This window comes from Epinephelus moara, chromosome 7 (assembly GCF_006386435.1).
Source record: "Epinephelus moara isolate mb chromosome 7, YSFRI_EMoa_1.0, whole genome shotgun sequence".
NCBI classification, from domain to species: Eukaryota; Metazoa; Chordata; class Actinopteri; order Perciformes; family Serranidae; genus Epinephelus; species Epinephelus moara.
The window spans coordinates 24,838,199-24,862,712 of record NC_065512.1 but is presented as its reverse complement, the minus strand read 5'-3'; the positions used below and the strand labels follow the sequence as shown (position 1 = coordinate 24,862,712).

General features: G+C 41.4%; 1 protein-coding gene across 2 annotated transcripts in view; it reads right to left on the bottom strand.

The window, feature by feature from the left end:
* Positions 1-24,514, bottom strand: part of erbb4b (erb-b2 receptor tyrosine kinase 4b) — a 476,392-nt gene that overhangs the window by 236,253 nt on the left and 215,625 nt on the right. For both annotated transcript variants that reach the window (XM_050048517.1, XM_050048518.1), the window contains exon 2: positions 23,208-23,359. In XM_050048517.1, coding sequence (XP_049904474.1) covers positions 23,208-23,359 — 152 coding nt within the window. The remainder of the gene's footprint in view (positions 1-23,207; positions 23,360-24,514) is intronic.

The window sequence follows — 24,514 nt, the reverse complement described above, 5'->3', positions numbered from 1 at the left end:
AGTGACATGCCAATCACCCTCTGGGAGTGCTATACTGGTCTTAGCACTATCAAATTAGAAGTCTAGCCAGACACTGTGGTGCAAGGGGGGGTTGTCACACAGCAGTCCTGTTACTTCAGTCCTCCACTAGTGCCCCAGCGAGACTGTTAAGTGTTGCTGTGGGGGAGCCTCGGCCACGCTTAATGGTCCTAGCAGCATTATTAGCTAATAAAGGTTGATGGGCCTCGTGACTCAATAAATTTAGGAGGACAGGAGAAGAAGAAGCAGTGGCCGTGTTAAGGTTAGGTTTCAGTCTAGGAATTTATGTAGCTCCTTTGTTTTGCACTACAGGCTAAAACTGCATAGGAATTGTGGTAGGATTTGATAGGACGAAAAGTTTGTGTTAAAATCTAAGACGGTGTCCTCCTAATGGTCTAAAATCTCTACTCTTTACCAATCTTGCAGTATTTGCCTTCAAAATTGCTGTCTTACAGCAACAAAAGAACATTGTCAGAGTAGTCTTTTGGTAGAGATCAATTGTGAGAACTGCAGAAGTTATTTTTATTTGGAGGTTCAGGTTTTTCATGGTGCACCAAATGGGGATTTTGTTTTGCCACCAGAAAGTCATGCAACTCAGGATTACTGCAAAGGCTTTCATGAATTTTATTTTGAATTTGAACTTTCAAAGAGAACACATCTTCACCTCAGTTTGTGTCATATAGTGTGAATTGTATTTAGCGCTGAATTATGCAGAGGAAGGGCAGCGAAAAAATTATGAAGGAAGCAAGTTTTGTTGCGGGAGCTACAAACACAAAACCTGAGGCAATAACAGAAGGCTTTGAGCTGGAGTGCTGCCATTCTACCTCTATGCACATACATTGCATACCGAGTCATTATACTAAGTGAAATCATTCTTTTAGATGATGAGCAATTCACAGAACTATGAGGTAAATCACTCATGAACACAATCACTGATGTTTAACAGGGTGCTTATCTTACAATGTTATACTGTGTGTGAAAAGAATATCTACACTGACTATACATCAATATGAGATCAAGAAAAAAGCATCGTCTGGAAGGAGAGGTCGCTGTTTGGTTATCTGAACACAATGTTGGCACTGCAAACCAAGGAGTATCAGTCCTGCATGTATCTGATTTCAGCAACAAAAAAGACCACACCTGCATAACCATGCACTGTTAGTAATTAGGTTAGGTAGAACCTTTGAGGGGACCATTTTGGGACATTTCATACATGTGAAACTAAGATAACATATTTTTTAAAACAAAGGTAATACAGGAAATACTATCTAAATTAATATTTTGGCTCATTCGTATAATATTGAGCAGCATATCTCCACAGTTAACATGTCTGTCAGTAATGTGTCTGATTGAAGCTGCCCTATATTCCAGGTAGAGCAGAAACGTGAAGTCAACAGTCAGAGCGTTAAATGAAGTTATTATTATTCCCATTTTATTTTCATATACTTATCATCCAACACCCATGATCCAACACGCATGTTCTTCATTCATCCAGAACTGAACCCAGAAATAAAATTAAAACCAAATGGCATCTGTAAATGACCTTTCTTGCAGGTACCCATGGGCAGGACCCTGAGAAGTATCTGCTACTGAAGTTCAACGACCAGTAATGTCTACTTTCTTTAGCCTCTTTATACAAGTACAGAAACACCATGGCAAACAGCCAAGTCCAGACAACAGAAAAACGGTTTAGATAACATCTAAAGGCAGAGGATGTAAATGTGCAAATAGTGTTCCAGGCTAGGACAATGTTTCTACCGAAAACTTGCTTAAAAATGCCCTCCTTATACCTTGTCTTGTCTGAGTTAAGTGATGGCCCAATAAAACAAGTATAAGAGTGAAGGAGAAATAGGTGATGTGGCCTCTTATTCTGACCACAGAGGAAATCTCTGAAATTGAAGATAAAGGTCTTGCTCTCTCCATGGGGAACCAAGGAATCAGTTTTCTGACCCACTTGGCTGTCCTCTCTCTCTCTGTCTCACACACACATACACACACACATACATAGCAGCAGCAGCGGAGTGGCTGTATCCAGCCTGTGGAGTTTTACTTGGCAGCCAGACCCATCAGCATTTCTAAGAATTAAACAAACCCAGATAACAATCATGTTTAATTAAGATGTTGAAGTGTTATGGTGGAATTAGAGCAGAACACTTTGAAATGATGTGACTCTGAGTGTTGCTCGCACATCACATTCAGCAATAAAAGAAAAGGTACATGTTGCATTTGCGGGAATAAAACTCCTAGAATATGTAGGGACCTTTGATATTGTGTAGTGAAAACAGATCAGGTGGCAAAGATTTCTCAGGGCTGTCACTCATGTGTTACATTACATAACCTTAATTGCTATGTTCAAACTCTCTTGAAACTCTGGTCATCAATGCCAACACTCCCACACCTTTACAAACCTTTTTCAAGACATATATACTATACAGGAAGGTAATAGGTGTTTTTCACAGAAGGCTGTTGGCTTGTTATAGCAGGAAAAGCACAGGTGATACGGATACCACTAACAATGGCTTTGCTCTTGATCCTGGAACTGATACACCCTAATATAAGGCAGTCCTTGTTGATGTTATTGATTATACCTGTGCTGTTCCTGCTACGACATGTCTGCTGTAAAAGAGGCATCACATTCAGAAAATGACCCTGTAAAACCTCTGAAAAAAAATCTTACTTAAGACACTCCTAGCTTCAGTATTTTTACAACTTTTCCCCATTTTCCTTCCAATTTACAAGACCGAAAGAAATGTTATAAAAAGTCAAGTTAGCTGCTTCAAATGTAGAAAAAAGTAATTCTGTGCTTTTTATGCAATGTTTTCCTGCCCCACAGAGACAGAAGCTGCAGTAACATACTACACAGCCGTGTGTGTATGCATGTGTGTCTTTGCAAGAGTATACGGGTGTCCGGGAGTTTATTTTTGAGCAGATGGGACATGAGGGAGCAAGTTGGGAGCTGTTACCCAAGTAAGACATGATGAATATTTGAATTGTTTTAATGGACATCTCCTGTATGAGCACCTACAGTGCTCCATGATGAAGACGTTAACTAGTTCACAGCTAGAAGCTGGAAATCCTTTGTGCTCATGCAGTGTGAGGTCTTCACATCACATGAACCTATGCTAGCTCACTGAGTTTTGTTTCTTGCCCCAAGGAAAGGTTTGACTGCACCCGCAGCTTGTTGGGGTTCACTGTCACGAAGGGCCATAGCTTGCCAACTAGAGGGCCTTATCAGATATTGGAGGTGAAAAATAGTCTGTCTAACTGGTTTAACCAATAACGCTACACTAAACTTTAAAATAGTAGCATCTGGCTCCAGTATACACTGGCTGCAGTGCAGTGGAGGTGTCCTGAATAAGGCTTTTTCAAACACCATCTGCAACTCCACAGAACTTTTTTGTTCACTTTGGAGGTTACTGCTGTATGTAAGACATGTATAGCTGCAGCTACATTCCATTTGACGCCTGTGTGACATGCCCCTACAAACCAGGCTCACCACCAGTACAAGAGAAACCTCCCAAAATACCCTGCTACAACTCTACACTGTAGTAAATAAATATTAGGGGTGTCACAACAGCCGTTTTTGTATTGAACTGTTAGGTACTAGGAATTCGGTTCGGTACGCATTACAGACCCAACGATACATTGAACTACCCTATGACATTCCGAAAATAAAATATTCAGCTTTTATTGTGTTCAATTTAATGTCCTCAGTGCCACAGTGCTCAAAAAGCCAGCCCACATGACTAACAGGCAACATGCTGCCCTCCCCACCCACAAGCCAACACATTCTACTCTGGTGAGACACGCTGGGAGGCAACAATGCTGAACTAGGTCATTGCAATATGGTTAATAACAGCCGTAATGCATTGCCAGACCAGAAATAGAAGATCCTCCAATAACCCTAATAAATATGAGGCCAGGCGTAGCAAAACCATCTTATAAGTAGAAGATGGAACCCTTCCCTAACCCTTACCTTAACTGCCTCTTTTTTAACCAACATTTCATAATTAGCTGAATGCTAACTTAGCATTTTCTCTAGGGCTTATGCTTCAGGAGTGAAGGGGGCCTATTCTGTAGGTTTCGTTGATGAGTCATGCTGGTGGGCGGGTCATGTAGCTATTCTAGCAGCAGCTATAGCTACCTACTCGCTGTAGGTAGTAAGCCAGTTAGCCTAGCATGCTAACAGGAGGCCTATATCAGAGCACTAAAAGCCTAGTTCACATTACCCGATTTTCACCGCGATTTTGACGTCGCAGAGGATCTTGAGAGCCACCTTGGGTCAGAGGTGAGTCGGTAGATAGTCTGCCACGATGAGTCCTCATGTGTGAACAATCTTACAAGCAAGTCACCCCCCCCCCCCCCCCCCCCCCGTCTGGGACTGGGACTGGATATTTGGCATGCTAGAAAACTGGAGAAGTGTGACATGACTAACAAAGAGCATCAGCCAATGAGAGGCGGGATACGTCCCAAGTCAGCACACAGGAGGACAGAAGAAATGTGAGGAGGACAAGCCGCAGGGTTGCCACTTGCCAGGTCCGCTTATTAGTTGCGACTTTGGGCTTGTTTTTTGTTAAGTCACTGACAAATATTGGTAGTCGCGTTGCGTTTTTTTTGGGCTTGTTTCTAAAGTGGAGCTGCTTATTTGGGCTTGCTCGCTAAATGTCGCCTTTTTCTATATATATCCTTTTGGGCTTGTTTCCATAGCCCTGGTTGCTTGTTTCTCTCCCAAAATCTGGCAACACTGACAAGCCGGCAAGCAACAACAACAATGGTGGCATCCACAGGATCTTGGGGTGCGTGTAGTGTTTGGACCCAGGCCCTGGCGACAGATCTGATTCAACACTGAGAAGAATATCCATGCCTTTATGATGTGTCGTCTCCAAGTTTGGTGACGTCACCGCATTATCTGGGGCTCTGTCGGCGAGGTCGCAACGCAGTTGGCGAGACTCCCANAATCTGGCAACACTGACAAGCCGGCAAGCAACAACAACAATGGTGGCATCCACAGGATCTTGGGGTGCGTGTAGTGTTTGGACCCAGGCCCTGGTGGCAGATCTGATTCAACACTGAGAAGAATATCCATGCCTTTATGATGTGTCGTCTCCAAGTTTGGTGACGTCACCGCATTATCTGTCGGCGAGGTCGCAACGCAGTTGGCGAGACTCCCAGTGACAGAAACACGCATCGCCAGATGATGAACACTCAAAAGATTACAATAGTCTCTGCGATGCAAAATCAGGGTGAAAATCGTGTAATGTGAACTAGGCTTAAGACACAGTTCCATCCACTCCTTGAAATTTTGCTCTTGTATATCTGGAAACAACTCTTCAACTCTTTCCAATGCAGTTTGAGAGGCTTGCTGTGTCTGTGATTGGACAATCACTCCTAAAGAAAGGTGCTTGGCGAATGGTCAAATTGGCAGTCAGACTGCATTATATCCATATCAAATGACTATATCTAGAATCCCTGTGACCTGATGAATCGTCCTAACCATTCTCCCAACATATTTTCTCTCCATTCAACTTCCCCTCTATTTCTGTCTCTGTGTCTTCCTCTCTCTCTCTTTTCATTAACACCTCTCCTTTGCCTCTTTTTGGAACTTGTCCATATGCTGTAGATGTCAATGAAAGAGCTGTAAAAGTCAGAGCAATTTTCCCTTCCCAGATAGTTGTGCACAGAGCTAGACAAAAGCCTATGTAATTACAGTAGTCGTCAGTGGTACATTAGTGATAAAGACATGATGGCTCACATGGGTGGAGCTGGCACCGTTAGCTCCCCACAATGCATTCATTTCATGGTAAAAGCTGCAATTATACTAAAAGAGACTCTCTTTCTAATTCTCTATCTCTTGTTCTGTTTCTTTATGTTTCTCTCTTACCACACACTCTCTCTTTTCCTTCCCATATCCTTTGCCGGCCCTTTATCTACACCAGGCCTATGTCACTGTCAGATGATGGGATATTATCTGCATGAAAACAGTATTATCAACTCAATGAGCAATTAAGTTATTCTCTCATCTATTTGGGGGAAGAATCAGAATCATTCTGAATAGAACAAAAAAAACTTTTCCTCCCCCACCACCTCTGTTACATTTGTATCTTGGGCTTCAATAGGAAGCCTTTTGGCTTCTTTTGTGGTTCCTCCTCAGACGACACTGCAGTACTTTTGGAAGACAGATAGTAGAAACAATGGAGTCGCCTGTTGCATGGGTCTTAGAGACACTAGGCTTAGCTATGGCAGGCCTTGTCTGTATCTGAGTCACAATAATGTAGCACTTATTTGCCCCCTGGGCAGCCCCTACAAGTCATGCCCGCAGTGATTGATAAAAATGCCCACCATGTGAGGGAGGCTGAAACAAAAGCCATTATATTGTTTAACAAGCTAAGCAAGGATTACTCACTAGCACTGTGTAGAGCATGCAGAGACAGAGAGAACTTATTGAGGAGGTCTATAAAACTGTGAAGCATGCAAGAGTACTCAAGAGGGAAAATTACTGACTGACTTCGACAAATTAAACTGAGAATAAAAGGCTGAGGATACAAGTGAGAATTATAAGAATGTCCAGCTCATACATGAAACTTTAAAACTGGTGTCTTGTATTGTCAAGTAAACCTTAAACTGGTGCTTCAGTGTATAGCCTAAATTAAGAAATAAATCTCCTGATGCATAGAAGTTAATATAAGTTAAGTAAATACAATGAGTATATAAGCCTTGAAATGTATGTCAGTATAAGCTTTGCATGTATATTAGCTTAGAGTAGGTTCAGTTAGATAATACATTAGGGGAGCAGAACAATGTATTGATTGATTGACTGGTTGCAGATTTACTTAATGACACGCATTCAGACTTTATGTTTGTAATAACAAGTTGATGATGATTGGATTCTGAGATGGTGAGCATAAAGGTACGCAAAGATTGGGTTGTGGGAAAAGCTTGGGGATTAACAGTGCATTGCATGTCTATATTAATTTAATACTTTAATACAGCCAGCATACTCAGGCCTGCAGTTAACTATAGCAAAAAGAGTTGAATAAATGATAGTGGTAGGACAATATACTGGAGGGCAGGGTGAGATTAAAAAAAAGAGTGAAAAGGGAACAACTGAGGGAAAGAAAATAAATACTATAGTGCACTGGGTTTTTATGAGTAATCAGTGCTGCAACATAGTTGGATAGTGATCTATGATCGTCGCAACAGAGGTGGTGTAGGAAGATGATGAAGTAAGATAGTGGTCTGTGACACTAGGGTGAAATTAAGGGTCTTATAAACACCAGTGAGCCATGCACTGTGCTGAAAGTAACTCGCCAACTTTCTTTCTCTTATCATCTGAGGTCCTTTGCCATGAAGTATGATTAAAAAGCTTAGAACCGGATGTGATGAATCAAAGACGCAGTGATGCCTCCAAAAGGGGGGGCATGGCCCTACTGAAGCCATTGTTGCCCCCCTGGTGAAACTGACATTACTTTCTTTGAGTGGTGGTGGTGCGCTTTTAAGCCAGCATGTATATATTTTTGGAAACTAGACAACCTGAGGCAACCATTGGCACCAATCAGATAGGCTTAGCTTGTCGGAAAGAGGGGTAAATAATGAGCCAGAGTTATGGCTGTTTCATAGTCGACGCACGCAATGTGAGCGAGCGACGCAAGCAACGCACTTTCTTTCAAAGTCAACACATTGAACTCAAGCGACACAGGCAACACTTGAAATGCAATACATCGCTTGCGCAATAGGGGGTAGCAGAGTCACTGGTACATTCCGGCTAGCTAGTACTGCTGTAGCTAGCTAGTACTGCTATTTTATTAGAGCACCAGAACTGGGGTGTGCCTTTAGAAGTTCGCAAAGTTTTTCCTCCCCGCCTGCCATATTTCATACCTGCTTCTTCTGTGAATAACAAAAAGTGGTTAATTTCAAGTACGTCGCTTGCATTATCACCCCCGCTGGCAATGCATGGTATTACATGCGTTGCTGCATTGCCTATCAAAAAAAATGGACAACACATTTTGAGACACAAGCCCGCATAATGACGGCCAATGCGTCTCGATGCGTCCCAATGCGTTCGCGTCTGTGTGCCTTTGCGTCGACTTTGAAACGGCCCTTAGGCTACATTTTGATGAAGGAACAACTGGCATGGCCATTTTCAAAGGAGTCCCTTTCACTTATCTCTCATATATCTCAATGAAAATGGGTCTAATGGGTACCCATTAGGATTCCCTAAACTTGAGAAGGCTTGTTCCCAGTAAATGTTCATTACAGTCAATATATTTCTTCAAATTAAAGCTGCATATTCGTCTTTCTAGGGAAAAAGACAACCAGACTATTGGAAGAACAATGAATAGCCTAACATGCATTGGTACTTAACACATCAGAATAGGATTGCGGTGAAACTCAAAATGTTTACTGTACCAGTATTGACATAGTTGTAAGTAGCCTAGGTACTTCAATGGTATAATCTAATTCCTGAAATTCAGATACGGTTTATGGTTTTGGTATGTTTTTGTGTATGAAGAAATTTAGTCAGGTCAATTTAGTATTGCCAATGTTCCTGACAGTCAACATTTTAATCAGAGGCCATAATGAATCCATGCATTTTACTGAAATGTAGAGAAACCCCCGATGAGAGGATCATTTCAAGCACACTGAGAAAAGAGGGAAACACATTTTGAACTGTAGAAGGCCAAAGTCCTGCCCCCTCTCCTTTCCTCATTAAGGGTTTCTTTCATCAGTTCTTCTGAAAAGGCAAAACATGTTCCAGTCCACACTTTAAGTTTAATGGCTATCTCCGACCGAAGTGGTTGTAGTAAATAGATTTTTTTTTTTAAAAGATAAAAGCTTTACAGAGACTTAAAAAAAATAAAAATACCAGACATCACTGGCTTGTATCAAAAAGTCATCTTGTGTTATCCGGATCACTGTGTATGGTGCAAGATGTTCAGTGTGACAAGTGTGTCAGACAGAGCGAGACAAAAAGGCCAGGGACAGAAAGTGATACTTTGCTTGTCTTTGACACTTTGCTTTCATCCCTTCCAAGTTAATTTGGCTTGCATGGGTCAACGCCCCTGACCGCAACACCCCCCCAGGGGCCAACCGCCACCCATCACCCCAGCCGATCTCTTCTGGCTATTTATTCCCAAAACCCACTGGTGAAATTGGCTGAGGGCTAATCAACATTTAGCTCCTCCGAGTGTGTTATTACACAGCAGTTGATGGATGGTACAATTACACCCTGTGTCACTTAGCTAAATGGCTATGTAATCCTAATGAGTTTTTATTCAAACACTGACTAGTTAGTGCAAGGAGAGCTGGGGTTGGAGGTAGAGAGGAAGAAAAGATGGAAAACACAAAAAAAACAACACATTGTTAGATACAGAAAAAGAAAGAAATCAGGAAAGACAGAGGGATTGTGGGTAAATACGATAAGATTATCAGGTAACGTGAAGAATGTGTGTTGCTCTTGTCGACAAATAAAATCGTGACAGGAAATTTAGCCTGGGTGGTTAAGATGCTGAGCACTTTTCAGCCTGGATTTGAATGCAATGCAGGATGGAGATTGGAGAGTACACCTACCATTATAGACCTGCAATTAATATTTGCATTTTTATTAACTAATAACCGTAAGCTTTACTTAGCTTAACCAAGTGTTTAAGTTGCCTTATCATGCCTCATTTTAAAATAATCACAAACCCAATGCAGATAAAAAAAATTGAGAATTTATGTTCTTGTCTGGCGATGAGGTTGGATCAAATTGCTACTTCACGAAATTCGACACCCTGTCTCTCTTTTTTTCCTTTTGTCACCATATCAATTCAATGAAATCGGGCAACTGCTAATGACACAGACCACCCACAACGACAGAACAAGTGTCACTGGAAATCAATGTAATATCTAAAGGATTCGTGATACGTGGGAGTCCTCAGAACAAATGTAGCATTTTGTGGTCATTAGTGCCTCATTTGGATGTTGATAATCCAGCTGAATTGTCTTTCCATTGCAGCAAGGAAATCAGCTGTTCTGATGCCTCCTTTTGCAGACTTTGTTTTGTACTTAAATGCAGCGTTGGGTTGGCCAATGAATGAGCTTGGACAGAGCAGTTCTCCTGACCAATGGAAGAACAGCAGGGCTGCTCGCAAGCTTTACATGGTCATACTAATGAGACATATACCCCTTTACGACAGTCACGGGCTGGCTTGGCTTAGTTTACGCCGTCAGCCCAGCACAGCAAGGATTTGCATTTCCAGCATTCCAACAGGGCTACCTTCTTGAAGGTGCGGCTTAAACTGATGATGGCTTGTCTTGAGTAATGATGTTTAAAAGCAGTGGGCTGATCCACGCTAAAGTTCCCTGTTATTTTTGTTGCATGTGTTTTTCCACGGCAGGGCAGGTAAAAGAAATTTACCTGTTGGAGGTGAGCTGTTCGCAGAGGTGCAGTAAGAGCCTGTTGTCTGCAGCTCTTCGTCTAACATCTCACTGTGGCTGTCTCTGCTTTTACTCTTCCTCCCTGCGGTTTTATGAGACTTGTCTTTATTGAAGAGAAGCTGCTAACAAAGTTGCGTTAATTCAGTAATAACACATTTCCTTTCCTAAAGATTCTTCACAATATAAGTCCCCCGTTATTTTGTTACGTAAAAAGTTTTATTGTGAAGCAGCAAAATATGGACATGTTGAATTTTCGAGCAGCAACTTCACACAACTTCTATTACGGTCGATAGCGAACATGAAACAGTAAAATAAAGCAGATATGAAAAGTAAAAACAAGACACAGGAGAGAAACTAAACTCCAAACCCCAGTGATTCAGTTAGAAGCTACAAAAGTACTGAGAGCTGAACACATTAAGACTTTTAAAGACAGCTTTTTCCCTCATCTCCTGCAGACCAGAAAAGGAACAGCTTGGCGTGGCACGCCGCATCTAAACTGACAATTGAAACACACATCGGCACAGCATGACTTTACTTGGTGCAGCCAGGAGTTACAATGGAAAAAAGGTATTATAGTGTTTTGCTTTACACTATGGTAAAAATATGACTAGACCATACTGAGCCTGCATGTGCTGCAGGGGTGGTTTGAAAAGTTCCTTTGGATGGAAACTACCTTTTAAAACCACATGGGAAGTATTACATACTTAATAAAGAGAGAGATTTGAGGGTTGAATATCACTCAAGTATTTTGTCAGACAAAGCAAGATAGAGTTAGAAGTGAAGGCAGACGGGGACAGTGAGAGAGATCTAACCATGATGAAGTAGGAGTGATCTTGATGCAGCATGGTTGACCTTGCACATACACTCACATTCTGTGGGTTTAGCAGCATGTAGCGAGTTTCAATCCCAAAATATGGATGAAAAATGTGGATAAGTGACCTGATCTCTAACCTCCACCCTGCAGCTTGTACTGTTTCAGTGCAAGATACCAAAAGCTGCTTTTCCCTGTGTAGCCAGGAGATGATTTAAAGAATTAAAGAAAAAAAGACAAAAAGAATGATAAAAGAACAACCAGACACAGGTGAGTCTCACAACTCAGATAAGGCAAGCCAAACCCACAGGGTCCATTATTGTTATGCACAGACTCATCAGCACAGGTTGAATGCGCACAGCCTGTGTGTTATGTGTCAAGGCCTAAAATAAAGGCAGAGGATTAGACGTGCTGGTGGCTGTTTTCAATAAGTGCTGTTATCAATTGAGTGTTGTTAATGAGGAGTCTTGTTCCAGTGGAACTATTGTGCTCTGGCCATCTAAGCCTTAACACCAGCCATTCACGGAAAGGACTCCCTCATCTAAGTCGCAGCGGGTGGAAATTGATTTCGATCCTCCAGAGAAGTTGGCCTATATCATTCACTTTTTTTTATGGCAAGCTGCAGAGGGAGGCAGATATGAAGTTTGAAAGGCATCAGAGAGGCAGGGTGGGCTATTGTCACGCCCCGGTTCTGCCTCTCCTCTCCACTGCCTCTCCATTCAGTCTGGCACTGCTCTGTTACGATAAGTACTATCACCTCTGGTTTTTGTGTGTGTGTGTGTGTGTGTGTGTGTGTGTGTGTGTGTGTGTGTGTGTGTGTGCCAGTGTGGTGAGAAAGTCTCATGCATCTACTGCACCGTCTACTCCAAGACAGTGGGAATTCTTAAAAACTTGCCCCAGTGCAGTTGCATCCATTGAGCTATGAAAATTTGATTGTTGTTTCAGACTCAGAAATCCCACCACTTTGCTGAAATCTGACAAACATGCTTTTCAGTAGGAGGATTCTGGTGTTACTCAGAGACAAAAGTATTATATCCTCTCCTGACAATTTAATATAGAACAATTCCTTCTTAAAAGATGAGAAAACATGTACAACAGAGACAACATCTCCAATAAAAAACATTATAGATATAATACACATGTAGACGGAAATAGTGGGTGGGTAAAAAAAAACTTTGATGGAGCAGAAAAATACATAAAAAAATATCACTAGATTTACAGAGGCACTCCAAGACATGAAATGCCTCTCTCTTTATATATATTATTAGCTGATCTTACCCATGATCCAGCAATCCACAAACACTGACAGGCAATATGTTAAAGTCAAACAATTAGTTTAACTTTGAATGCTCAGGATCTGCTGTCAACTTTCTGAGGTATTTATGAACTAAGATGTGTTTTACAGTATTTCACTATAGAGGACTAAGATTTGAAGACTTCATAAAAGAGATAAGACTTCATAAAAAGCAGATGTCAGGCATGGATATCACGTTTCTGACTCAATCTTGGCGTTACGATATCAGTCTATCCAAGTGGTTCAACTGCTGATTTCCTCCAAGAGCAGCAATCTTGCAATGATGCTTAATTACATTAATGCACATCTCTTGGCATATGATCTACATACACTGCAAACATTCTTGTTTATATTTTCTAGGATGTCATACTTATACACAAATCTATAACCTCCTGAGACAAATTAGACCAATTTTAGCAACAGCAACAAGCTAAGACTGTTAATTAGAAAGTACTTGTTTGAAGACATTGGGACTTTATTGTCGTCTTGTTTGAGGACATTGGGACATAGTCTTATTTGAAGACATTGGGACTTTATTATCGTCTTGTTTGAGGAAATTGGGATGTAGACTCATTTGAGGACATTGGGACTTTATTATCGTCTCATTTGAGGACACTGGGACTTTATTATCATCTTGTTTGAGGACATTAGGAAGTAGTCTCGTTTGAGGACATGGGGACTTTATTATCATTGACAATGTTTAGTTTTTTATACTTATCGGGTCCTACTGATCCCATGCATTGAAAATGCATACCAAACAAAAGTTCGGGTCTCAGGAGGATAATTCATGTGTGTGTCCTGTGTCTGACTTTGCTTCTGAAGTTTGGGGTTTCCAAGAACACAGTGCATTATAAAGCGCTTCGATCCTTCCTGGGTGTCCATACATTTACTTCAGTTTTGTCCATTAGCAGAGATTTGGTTTGGGAAACATCAAGTAAAAAGTGAAATGCTTCAGCTTTGGGATAGACTGTGAAGACGTTATATTGGAGACCCACTGAAAATATCTTTCATTGGGACACCTCCCATTGTCATCCCATGGCTAATGAGATGAAATCATTATTCCAGAACAGGTTACCTGTGATACTCAGGAGATTAGCAGTGAAATGTTTTGAGAAAAATGGTGTCTTTATATATGGTATTAACATGAACCACAAACTTATTGTCTCATAAAGACTAGCCACAGTGTGGAACCTTACCTTAAGTACTATCTAAACAAAAGACAAAGATCTCTATGAACACAGTTGCGCTTAGAAACATTACCATTAGCCTGAGAGACTGGAAGGTTTATCGCCACCCCAGAGGAGGACAGAATTTGTTTGTTTTGTCTTCTTGTTTTACTGTCCTGTATACGAAGACATAAGAAATTTACTTTTCAATAAAAAGGCCTCTATCTATGTTGATTTCTTTAGGTTGGATGATCATGAAAAATTTGAGTTTTGTTTCAGCAAGGGAACCTTTTTTTGTAGCTGAATGTCTTTGCCAGGCCTGGGATAGAAGGCAGAGTATTCTGTTTCTGGACTTGAGTAGTTAAATAACATGTACTTTTGATTGTTACTGCAACGTCATTGTAATGGTGTCTTGTAATCCCATGAGAGCTGGGCACATGCCAGTGTGCATGATACATGTCTATCAACTGCACAGCTTTTTCATTTTTATTACATATTTGACATATTTTTATAGCATTTTTCATAGTTTAATTGTAATTTTCTTCTATTCTATATTTATGTCTCTTGATATTTGCAATACTTGCTTTTATTGTTAATTAATTTTCTCTTGATATGTTTATGTTATGCATCAATAACCCAAAGGAAATTCCTTGCACGTAAAAACCTATTGGCAGTTAACAGGAATCTAAATCTAATACCAAAGGTACTTAAAGCAGCCAGAGATTCTTTTAAACATATATTTAGGTTGCTATGCAGCCGCATGATATTGCAAACACTGGGTAATGAATGTTCAGGGACATTTATGATAGAAAGTCCCACAAATTAAATAAAATGGATGAGCCATGTTAAAGGAGAAAATAATTAATTTAAAGTATGCTGCACTTTCATTTGCTGTGACATTTGTCATTGGGTTATTGCATACTGAAGCACATTTAATTAAGCAAACAAAAATGTTTGTTAGACACTTCATCATGAGTGTGTTGATTATAACTTAGCATCACAAGAATGACCACCTCATAACTATGGAAAAAAACGATCTTGCAGACTGAGAGAACTTCTCAAGCGCTTCATCGCGTTTCAGTAGTTGTAAAATGTGCAATAAGCTTCAAAGTTTCAACACACTGATGGAAGTGTAGCAGCTGATATCTGCCCTCTTTGGTCCCGTACAGATTTCCTTTTTTACAGGAAGTATCTTCACAAAACAGATGAGCACAGCTGCCGGAGACAGATATGCATCTATTTCACTGATTTTTCTCATATTGCCCACCACAGGCTACAGGTCAATACAAATGGTAAGCATGTATTGGCTCATTTGAGGGATAGCAGGCATTTCTTTTTTTTCCCTCATTCCTTTGCCCTATCAGTCCAGATCATTTCCAAAAGACAGGGGAAGAAAATGATATGGGCTGACCAACAGTGGGAAGGGGAGCAAGAAAATGTATCTGTCAGTCAAACAAGGAGACAGGTTTTAACCCGGCCTACAATTACACACACACACATACACACTTCCAAATGCGTTCTTACAGACAGGGATGCAACCAATTGCTTCAGTCAATTTGAGGAAGGGTAGGTTTAAAATGAATGTCACTACGGCAAAGAGAAAGTTTTGATGCAGCATTTCCTATCAGTTACAACAACACAATACACACATACAGTATACGCATGCACACGCATAAAAACCTGTATAGAAATACACACAAACATGACACATCATCAACCTCTGACTATCATCCGTTGCTTATTTTCCCTGCAAAAGGATGGAGAATCATTCATTTTCAGGCGCCGCTGTCCCTGTATCTCACACACTCTTTTTCTTTCTCACACACGCACTGACAAGCAATCCATTTGGTGACTGTTGCAGGTGGGAGAAGAAACTGAAATACTGATATTAGGTAAACACTGAAAACATATACTGGGCTTCATTGGTGGTTGTAGAAACCCCAGAGTGGGGATCACAACCTGATTTACAGGCCTTACAGTGGATTTGACTCTAGCACAGACTTCCCTCTGGCATTCTCCGCACATAACAAAAAGAAAGGTGGAGGAAATGTAAAAAGTAAGCCGCAGAAAATCGCTTCCGATACTGGTGAGGAAAAGATTTGTCGGGTCTCTTAAATTTCCTTTGTGTCGGCTGAAGCAAGGTCCTCCTCTCTGCTGTCTGTAGCTTTCAAACTAGTTCCTGGTCAAACTCTTTCACCCCATTTTCCCTCTCTAACCTTTCTCCTCAGGAATTCTTTCCCTCAACGGTCTCACTTCCCACCCCACACTGTCCTTCTTCGTGTCAAATTAAAGTGATGGAAATGAACTTGAGGGGACGCTAATTGCAATTGTCAATCCAATCTAGGCCGGGGCTGAAAGACAGGGGCTCCCTAGCACTTCATCAGTCTTCATTAATATTGAAGGAGTTTGCTGAGGAGCAGGGGGCCAACGTAATCTGCACTCATCTAACAGTGCACCAACAATTAGGAAGCTGGGGAGGGCACCAATGGTGCCTGAGGGACAAATATGCCAGTCAAGAAGAAGTATGAAGAAAGATGTCAGAAGACGGGGATGGAGTGCAGGAGTAGATGCTGCTTTCAAATGCTGTGGGAAATAGCTTGCGAAAGCAATTTCATTTGTAACGTTTGCCCTACAGTAAGCTGCATATGAATGACCTATCAGGAGGTAATAGAATAGATGGCAGCAGCATGAATTTCCCTTTTTTTTCTCCATACATGCACAGCAATAAAACTTTATATATCTTACTATATAATGACGAAAACTCTGTGTGTGGGTGTGTTTGTGTGTCTGTTTCACGTTTTTCTCCTCACTGACTTGGTCAATCCATGTGAAATTTGGCACAGTAGTAGAGGGTCATGGGAGGATGCGAAAGAAGCAATATTACATCAGTTGGCCAAAGGGGGGCGCTAAAGCAACCGATTGAAATTGCAAACTTTGAATGGACATATCTCATGCCCTGTATGTCGTAGAGACATGAAACTTTGCACAGAGATGCCTCTCCTCATGAGGAACAAATTTGCCTCAAGAACCCATAACTTCCGGTTATATAGATTTTCCGCCATTTTGAATTTTTTGAAAAACACTTACTCTTCCTAGGAAGTTTGACCGATCTGCATGAAACTCTGTGAACATAATCTAGGGACCAATATCTAAAGTTCCCTCTTGGCAAAAGTTGGAAAACTTACTAAAACTGAGCTTCTATAAGGCAATGAATATTGCGGAGGGCGTGGCTCATCACATAAAGGTGTATAACATCTCAAGGGTTTCACCCATCACCACGCAGCTTTGTAGGCATATGACCACACATAATCTGAGGGGACCCCTCCATTATTGACCCGCTCAAACAAAATGGGGGCGCTAGAGAGCTAATTTCTTATCTAGGCCTAACCGCCATATCGATTTTTACTAAACTTGGTAGATATGTAGGGACGCCTCAAGGTGACTGGAGAAATTTAACTCTAATTGGCAACTGGGTGGCGCTATAACAACAGGAAAATGCTTAAATATGGCTACAATGCGACTGATCGCTGTGGCTCCCCCTGTGGCCCAATGTTTTTTTTTTTGTTTTTTTTTTAATTTTTGGTATGACTAAGTCATGGTATGGTATGCTGTACAATCATGGAAACTGTCAGTGTGTCATTCTGTCAGTCAGTCATTCTGTCTTTCCCACGTTTTTCAAAAACTCTGTCTGAATACATTGCTCTTCTTAATGGGTTCAGTTGACTATTTAATCTGCGATTTCCTATGACCTGTATCCCAAACACACACCATGTGAAACTGTACGTTGGCAACTGTGCACTCAATGGGTATGGACTAGTTTTTAAAATAATCATGTACAATATTATAACTCAACATTTAAAACTAGACTTTATATATTACTGTTGACCTGAATGAACAAACCCCTTAACAGTGTCAACAAAAATGTCAAATAATAAGAAAGGTACTATCTGTTGCTGATTTATGGTGTAATATCGTATTTGTATTTTACAGGTGTTGCCTTTACGGCGTCCATTCCTTTACACTCAGCTTTTGTCACAATCATAACTTGTATTCTTCTTTTACAATCCCCGCACGCATAAATTGTAACTCTGATATATTTCTGACAGGCCCCCGAAGGATGCATAATGTTAATTTGTTAGGTCGACTCAGTCACAATTTATGAACCAGCAATCAGTCTGTCATTGTGAGTGCAGCTTACAGTTTGAAAGGTAGGAGTACATCAAAATAAATCTGGTGAGGGTAGAAAGATGGGACTGATGATTTGGTCATGCATTTTAGGACCACTCACACACACACACACACACACACACACACACACACACACACACATAGGCACACACATGCAATGCCAATACATGTGGCAACTGGTCATTCCACAGAAGGGTTTTCAGATGGTTGTTGTCCACAGACCCAGATGGTCAGTCCACCTCCTCTGGCAAGGCTATGCTTTACCAAGTGAGCTATAAAGTCATCATGATAGAGCAGTTAGGCTCTGTTGCTGTTTATTTTTGCAGTTTGGGGCTATGCAAAATATTTTTTTCTAAAACCCAGTACCTGTAGGATGGAGGCTTTCTTTTCATCAAATATCCTCCTTTACATAACCTTCAACTTGCAAACACTGATGAACTTGCTGTACACCTTGTTACATAATACTGTACGTCTGTGATGGTGCTCGCTCGCTCTACTAGCGAACAAAACATGTGATCATGGCCTCAGAAGTTATTAAACTTCCCATTGCAGCATATGACAGCTTGGGTCGGACCTACTGCACTCTAGCTTTCCCTTGGCCCTACATGCAGCATTTCAAAAATACTATTGCCTGCATTATGTTACATCTTGAATTGCTTACCCCCGAATCCCTATTAACCAACTGGCCCCTTCAAATCAAAGCAGGGTCAAGACACGTTGGACTGAAAGAACATAGAGAGAGGTCACTTCTGCTGCTTCCCTCTATCCGAGCTACTCTCTCCCATCCCATAGAAAAATAATGAATAAAATGAAATGAATGTATTTTTTATTATGTTGATAACCTTGTTAAAAAAAACCACTAACTGAAGTAAGCAAACATCTTTAATCTCAAGTAACCCTTTAGTTTGCGTTATGCCTGCTTACTAATGCACTCACAGCGTTTTCCATCTGGTATGCATCACTGTGACAAACAAGCGTTGGGTCAAGTGAACACTTCACACAAGTGTGAAGGCCACATTAACAGACCATCATCGTCATTGCCTAGAAGCTTCCTTTAGCACATAGGTGTTATGGCATGAGACAGCCATATGCAGGAAAGAAATAGTTTTGGACCACATTATATATATTATATTATATTATATTATATCTATCTTACTATATAATGATGAAAACTCTGTGTGTGTGTGTGTGTGTGTGTGTGTCTGTTCCTCGTTTTTCTCCTCACTGACTTGGTCAATCCATGTGAAATTTGGCACANATAATCTAGGGACCAATATCTAAAGTTCCCTCTTGGCAAAAGTTGGAAAACTTACTCAAACTGAGCTTCTATAAGGCAATTACTTTAACTATCTGCCTTTCAGCGTGCTACCTCAACTACTAATGTAAAGTTGGGGGCTTTTTTTGGCTATATTTGACAGGACAGTGAAGCATGACAGGATGGATGGGAGAGAGAGAGCAAGGAAGACTTGCAGCAAAGAACGAAGGCCGGATTCCAACCCCCACCACTGCAACAAGGGCTAGCCGCACCTCAGTCAATGCAACATATAAACACTCTACCTCAACTACTAATGTACAGTTTTTGCCCACTAACTATCCCACTATTGGCAGTGGTACTTTCAATAAAGCAATCGTACTATCAAATCCACAAAAACTCTGTCTAATACATTGCTCTTCTTAATGGGTTCAGTTGACTATTTATTCTGCAATTTCCTATGACCTGTATCCCAAACACACACCATGTGAAACTGTACGTGGGCAGCTGTGCACTCAATGGACTAGTAATAGTTTATTCTAGCTCATCACCTTGTAGAGGAAGATTAAAAAAAAGAAGAAGAAGAAAGCAAGTGGATGAACGTGATTAATGGAAAGAAAAGAAGGAGGTTGTAATGGAGGTATTCATGTGAATATACAATGTTTGTTGTCCAAGCTTCATTTACATTTTCTCTACTCTTGTCAGACACTAATAACACAAGGCCTGTTGGAAATCAAAATGTTTCCATTTGTAAATGATAATTCCATAATTTATTAGCAGCACGAGGGGGGGAGTCAGCGAATAGGCGCTGGGCTGCTAAACAATCTGATCACTGCATTAATATTGGGAGGAAAATGACATGTTTACTAATGGTTGCAATGGCAAGACAAACAATCCGACTGTGTGACTGTGGGTTCCTACTGAGACTGGGAAGAGGGGAGGAGAGGGAAAAATTAATATTTCATAATCACAGATCAGTTTATGAGCACACGCGTGGAAGTGACATGAGGGAAAAGAGAAGACGCCAAAGTGTGTGTTTGCCTTCCTCTGCGTGCCATTCACAAAACAGAAAACGTCACATGTTGTGCTGGCCACAACTTGTCATTTCAATCTCTTAATGTGCATGCACTCAGTATGCAAATGTACGCTCTGCTCACGATACGAGGGACAGATTCAAAAGGAATGAGAATATGGATTTGGGAGTGATTTAAACGCTGACGATGTAAGCACTGCGTGTGGTTAAAGCTCAATGTCGTGCTGTTGGTTTGAATGTGCATAATGGGGGGGGAGTGGGGAGAAAGCCTCAGTGCTGAAATGCAGTTATTAATCACAGTGCGAGCGTTGATTCATCTGTCGTGGAGGCAGTTTGGAAGATGGACTCTATTTACTGCTAAAGCTGTTTGAGGGGCTTTGGGAGGCAGCCATCAATCTCTTGGCTATCTTGAAAAGAAAGAGCCAATGCACAGGCATCAGTTTCAATCACCTCCCAGAGACAGGTGGTATGGTAAGCTGCTGCACAATAGTTTTTTTTTCTACTTCTTCACTCCTTCCCTTCTTCTCTACCTCAAGGTGAAGTTCTTCCCTCTCTGGGGAACCATGTTATTAATGTGTTTTATCATAATAATAATAATATTCTCTAAAAATACACACTGCACCCTGCCCTCTTGCTCCCCTGCTGTTTGGCACCCTGCATTCCTAATTAGCATCTTCAATTAACCCATGTTAATTGCCAAGCGTGGAAAGGTGGAGGAACCTGGCAAGTTGGTGCCACAGGGAGTTGTTTTGTAAATGAGTGGTGGTGTAATGTAGTAGTGGGCAGGTAAAAAGGGGATTGTAGTCAAAAGCACCTTTAACCTCGACCTGCGAAGACTTGGCTGTATGTAATAGTGGCTTGTGTAGATGGCACGTTGCTAAAAGGTGGGGGTGTGAATGTTGTTTTGAAATACAAATTGGTTCTGTGTAGTTAAACAGCAATCACACTTGGTTGTGAACTGCATCCCTTCCCCCCCTCACGATATTTTTTCATCCGAGTCAGTGGGGCCTATTACCTCTGCAGGGGTCTAATGGTAGCACTTTGCCATCCATTGCTGTCTCTTTCTTAATATCATCTTGGTTTTGTTTTGCATGGCGGGGGGTGTTGTCAGTATTGCTCTGCACAATGCCGAACACTTAATGACTGTGTTTGATTTGCTGCTTTGACCAGTCTTGATTTTTGTTGCCCATACAAACTAAATACCCAAGAGAAAATAAACTACAACATTATTTTTACCTGATGTAAACAAACCATTTCGCCACATTAACTTCAAATCATCACTTTAAGGAGCAAAATATTAAAATAAAGGGGAAAAAAAAAAAAAGAAAGCACAGCTTGCCTCGTTGAGGGGATTGCCTTCTCTGCAAAGCCTCTGGAGCCCAGTTCATTCGCACAGCAATACCAACCCATGAATGCAGTCAGCACTTTAGCGTAACACCAGGGGAGCTCCCCAGACTCCCACATAAACTGGAATCAATTGGAGTTGGATGGCGTTAGCAGTGCAGAGTGCTGCCAGAATGGTCGAGGGTGATGTTCTTGAGAAGTGGGAGGCCAACAAAGGTCAACAGCAGCAGCTGACTTTACCAAAAAAACATGCAGTTTTTTTCTTCTTTTTTCCAGTAACCGTAACTTCTCCTGCCTCCCTCTGACCTCTCATTACCACGCTATTACTGCTCTGGCCCCTGAAGGACTGCGGCCTGTCATCTCCCACTACTGCATTTGTATATGTATGCATGTGTCCATCAAAACAGAATAGGAGTAAGCAAGTCCGCCTCAGATCTGCCTGTAGGTGACATATGCAGCAACCCAGAGGCGGAGGTGCCAATATTGCCCCCTCCCCGCTCCCCATCTGACCCCCTTTGTCATGTGTTCCTAGGCACGACTGTTTGGTGTGCTTTTTGTGGGTATGTGCTGTTTGTGTAATTTCATTTGTGTGTGACGTTCTTTTGTACGTAATTTCACCATGTTGTATTGTAATGTATCATATGATATTTGTGGTGGGGGGTGGGGCAAGCTTGCCTAGAGCACCAAACATGCTAGGTCCAGCACTGCACCTCAGCTCCCTCGTCCAAACAACATGTACCTCATTAGCATCAGAGAACAACATTCACCTCAGCCTCCACTCTTTCATTTACCACATCTCACTGCTGCCTATGGATACTGCTGAAATAATGTTACTCCATGTCACACCTGACCCTCTCCTTGACAGTGTGAATTACTTGTCTCACATAATCAGTCGCAAAATAAGAGGATTTAAAAAGAGAAAAAAAAAATCTCCTAAATATCTTAACATTTTCCGAACGTGTTCGGAAAGATAGGGATTCATGGTCAGCGCAACAGCACTTCTCCTTCCCTGTCTATGAATCACTTAATCAAAAAGGAGATTAGCCAGATCAAGTTATTTGGATTTTGATTATTCTATGCCTCAGATCACAATGGCGCAAGCGCACAATCAGTTAGACACTCTGAGAGGAGAGGAAGTCTGATTACCCCCGATTAGAGCAACATTCCTCGCCGCTTATCATTGGATATATAGACACTAATGTGCTGATTGGTTGGAAGGGATCTGCACAGGGGCATTCTCTCGGCGACAAGGTCAAATGAGAAAGGAGTACTGAAAAAGTTCACATTCTGAAGTTTTTAACTCAGAGTTAGACAACTGCTTGTACAAATAATGGAAGAGGTGGATGTTTGGAGAGTTATTCTTACGCACTGAAATCTAGACGTAATGTAGAAAGTACTGTAATTACCATAATTTATATTGATATATATCTTACACTCTGAAATGTAACAGGGCTAGCACCTTTCAAACTTCTGTCTACTTGAAATGATTTTGCATTTCTTGCTTTTCGTGCAAGCTGAGACTGTCAGTGACATCTGGGTCAAGTTACATGTTGATTGTCTGACAACATGTCACTGAAGTTTTTTTACATGAATCAAGCATATTGACCTATCTCTGGTAAGTTTCAAGTTAAGAATTGAATTACATTTCACAACCACTTTACTGTATCATTTTGTCTAGTCCTTACTCTGAGGAAGGTCAGGTCCCGACTGCGGTCGATGCTTGTGATCTCGAGATTGCCCATTACGACTTCACAGTTCTCGTAGTATTTCCTCAGGGTCCGGTACTGCTGTTCCAGGTCCGACAGGGTGCTCAGCTTGTTCTCTGTACCAGCACATACTGGGGAAAATAAGAGACAGGGACAGAGGAATAAGACAACGTTAATAAAGTCATATTAGCTAAAGCAGGGGTTGATATGGAAAGCAACCACACAGACACTGAGTGAGTCCCACTTTGGTTTCCAACAGCTTGAAGCTTGATCATGAACACCACAGCCCTGCTCACCTCGATGTGATTTTGAATGTACTCTTACAAGACTGCCAACAAAAATAGCGTATGCATTCCAAAGTTTGCTTTTTTCCATAGATTAAAAGAAAAGCTACTACAGTATGGGAACATGCATTTCATATACAAAAAGCTGGTTTGTGCAGCGTGCCAGATTTGTGGTACAAAAAAATCATTCTGATACAGTGTAGTGTAAACATGAGCCCACAGACAGTGAGCTGCAGCACCTGCTCAGCTGGCCTGGTCATGTAAGACTAAGGAGTTGCCGGACCTCTCTGCACCCCAACCACACCTCACATCACCCCTCTGGGCACATGAAAGCTCTTTAGCGCCTAGCTGGGCTGCTCACATGACAAGTAATTAAACAGACCTGCTCCCACCCATCACACACCTTGCCGCCCTCCTCCCCATGACGACACAAGCCATCTGCCCAATCAGCTGTTACTGCCCACTCTAGCATGAAAACACACACACACACACACACACACACACGAATACATGGACACCGACTGAGGAAAAAAAGCACATAAATCCCAATGTCTGTGTGGAATCAGACAGCTTTGTGTACAAACCAGTGTTGGGTAAGGTTTACTTTAAAAGTAATCAAAGTACTTTACTGCGTTACTTTTTACAAAAGTAACCAGTTACTTTACTGCGTTACTCCCTGAGTAAAATAAGTCAAGTACTTTTAAAGTACTTCCAACGTTACTCCCTGAGAAAAGTAACTCAAGCACCTTTAAAGTACTTTTGAGTATTCTACATTTCCTATTGGGCAATGGACCACAGGGCGCTAAGCCTACATTATTTTGTCTCCACAATTAAAGTTATGGACCACTTGCCCTTCACTGAGATCCAGTTCTCCCATCACAGCCGTCACTTTGACCAGTAGAAACACAGAACGATCTGCTGCCGTAGACAACTGTATGACAACAACACCCCAGCCTTTTTAATATTTCCTCTAGGGATGTTACCACACACAGTAAAAGGGGG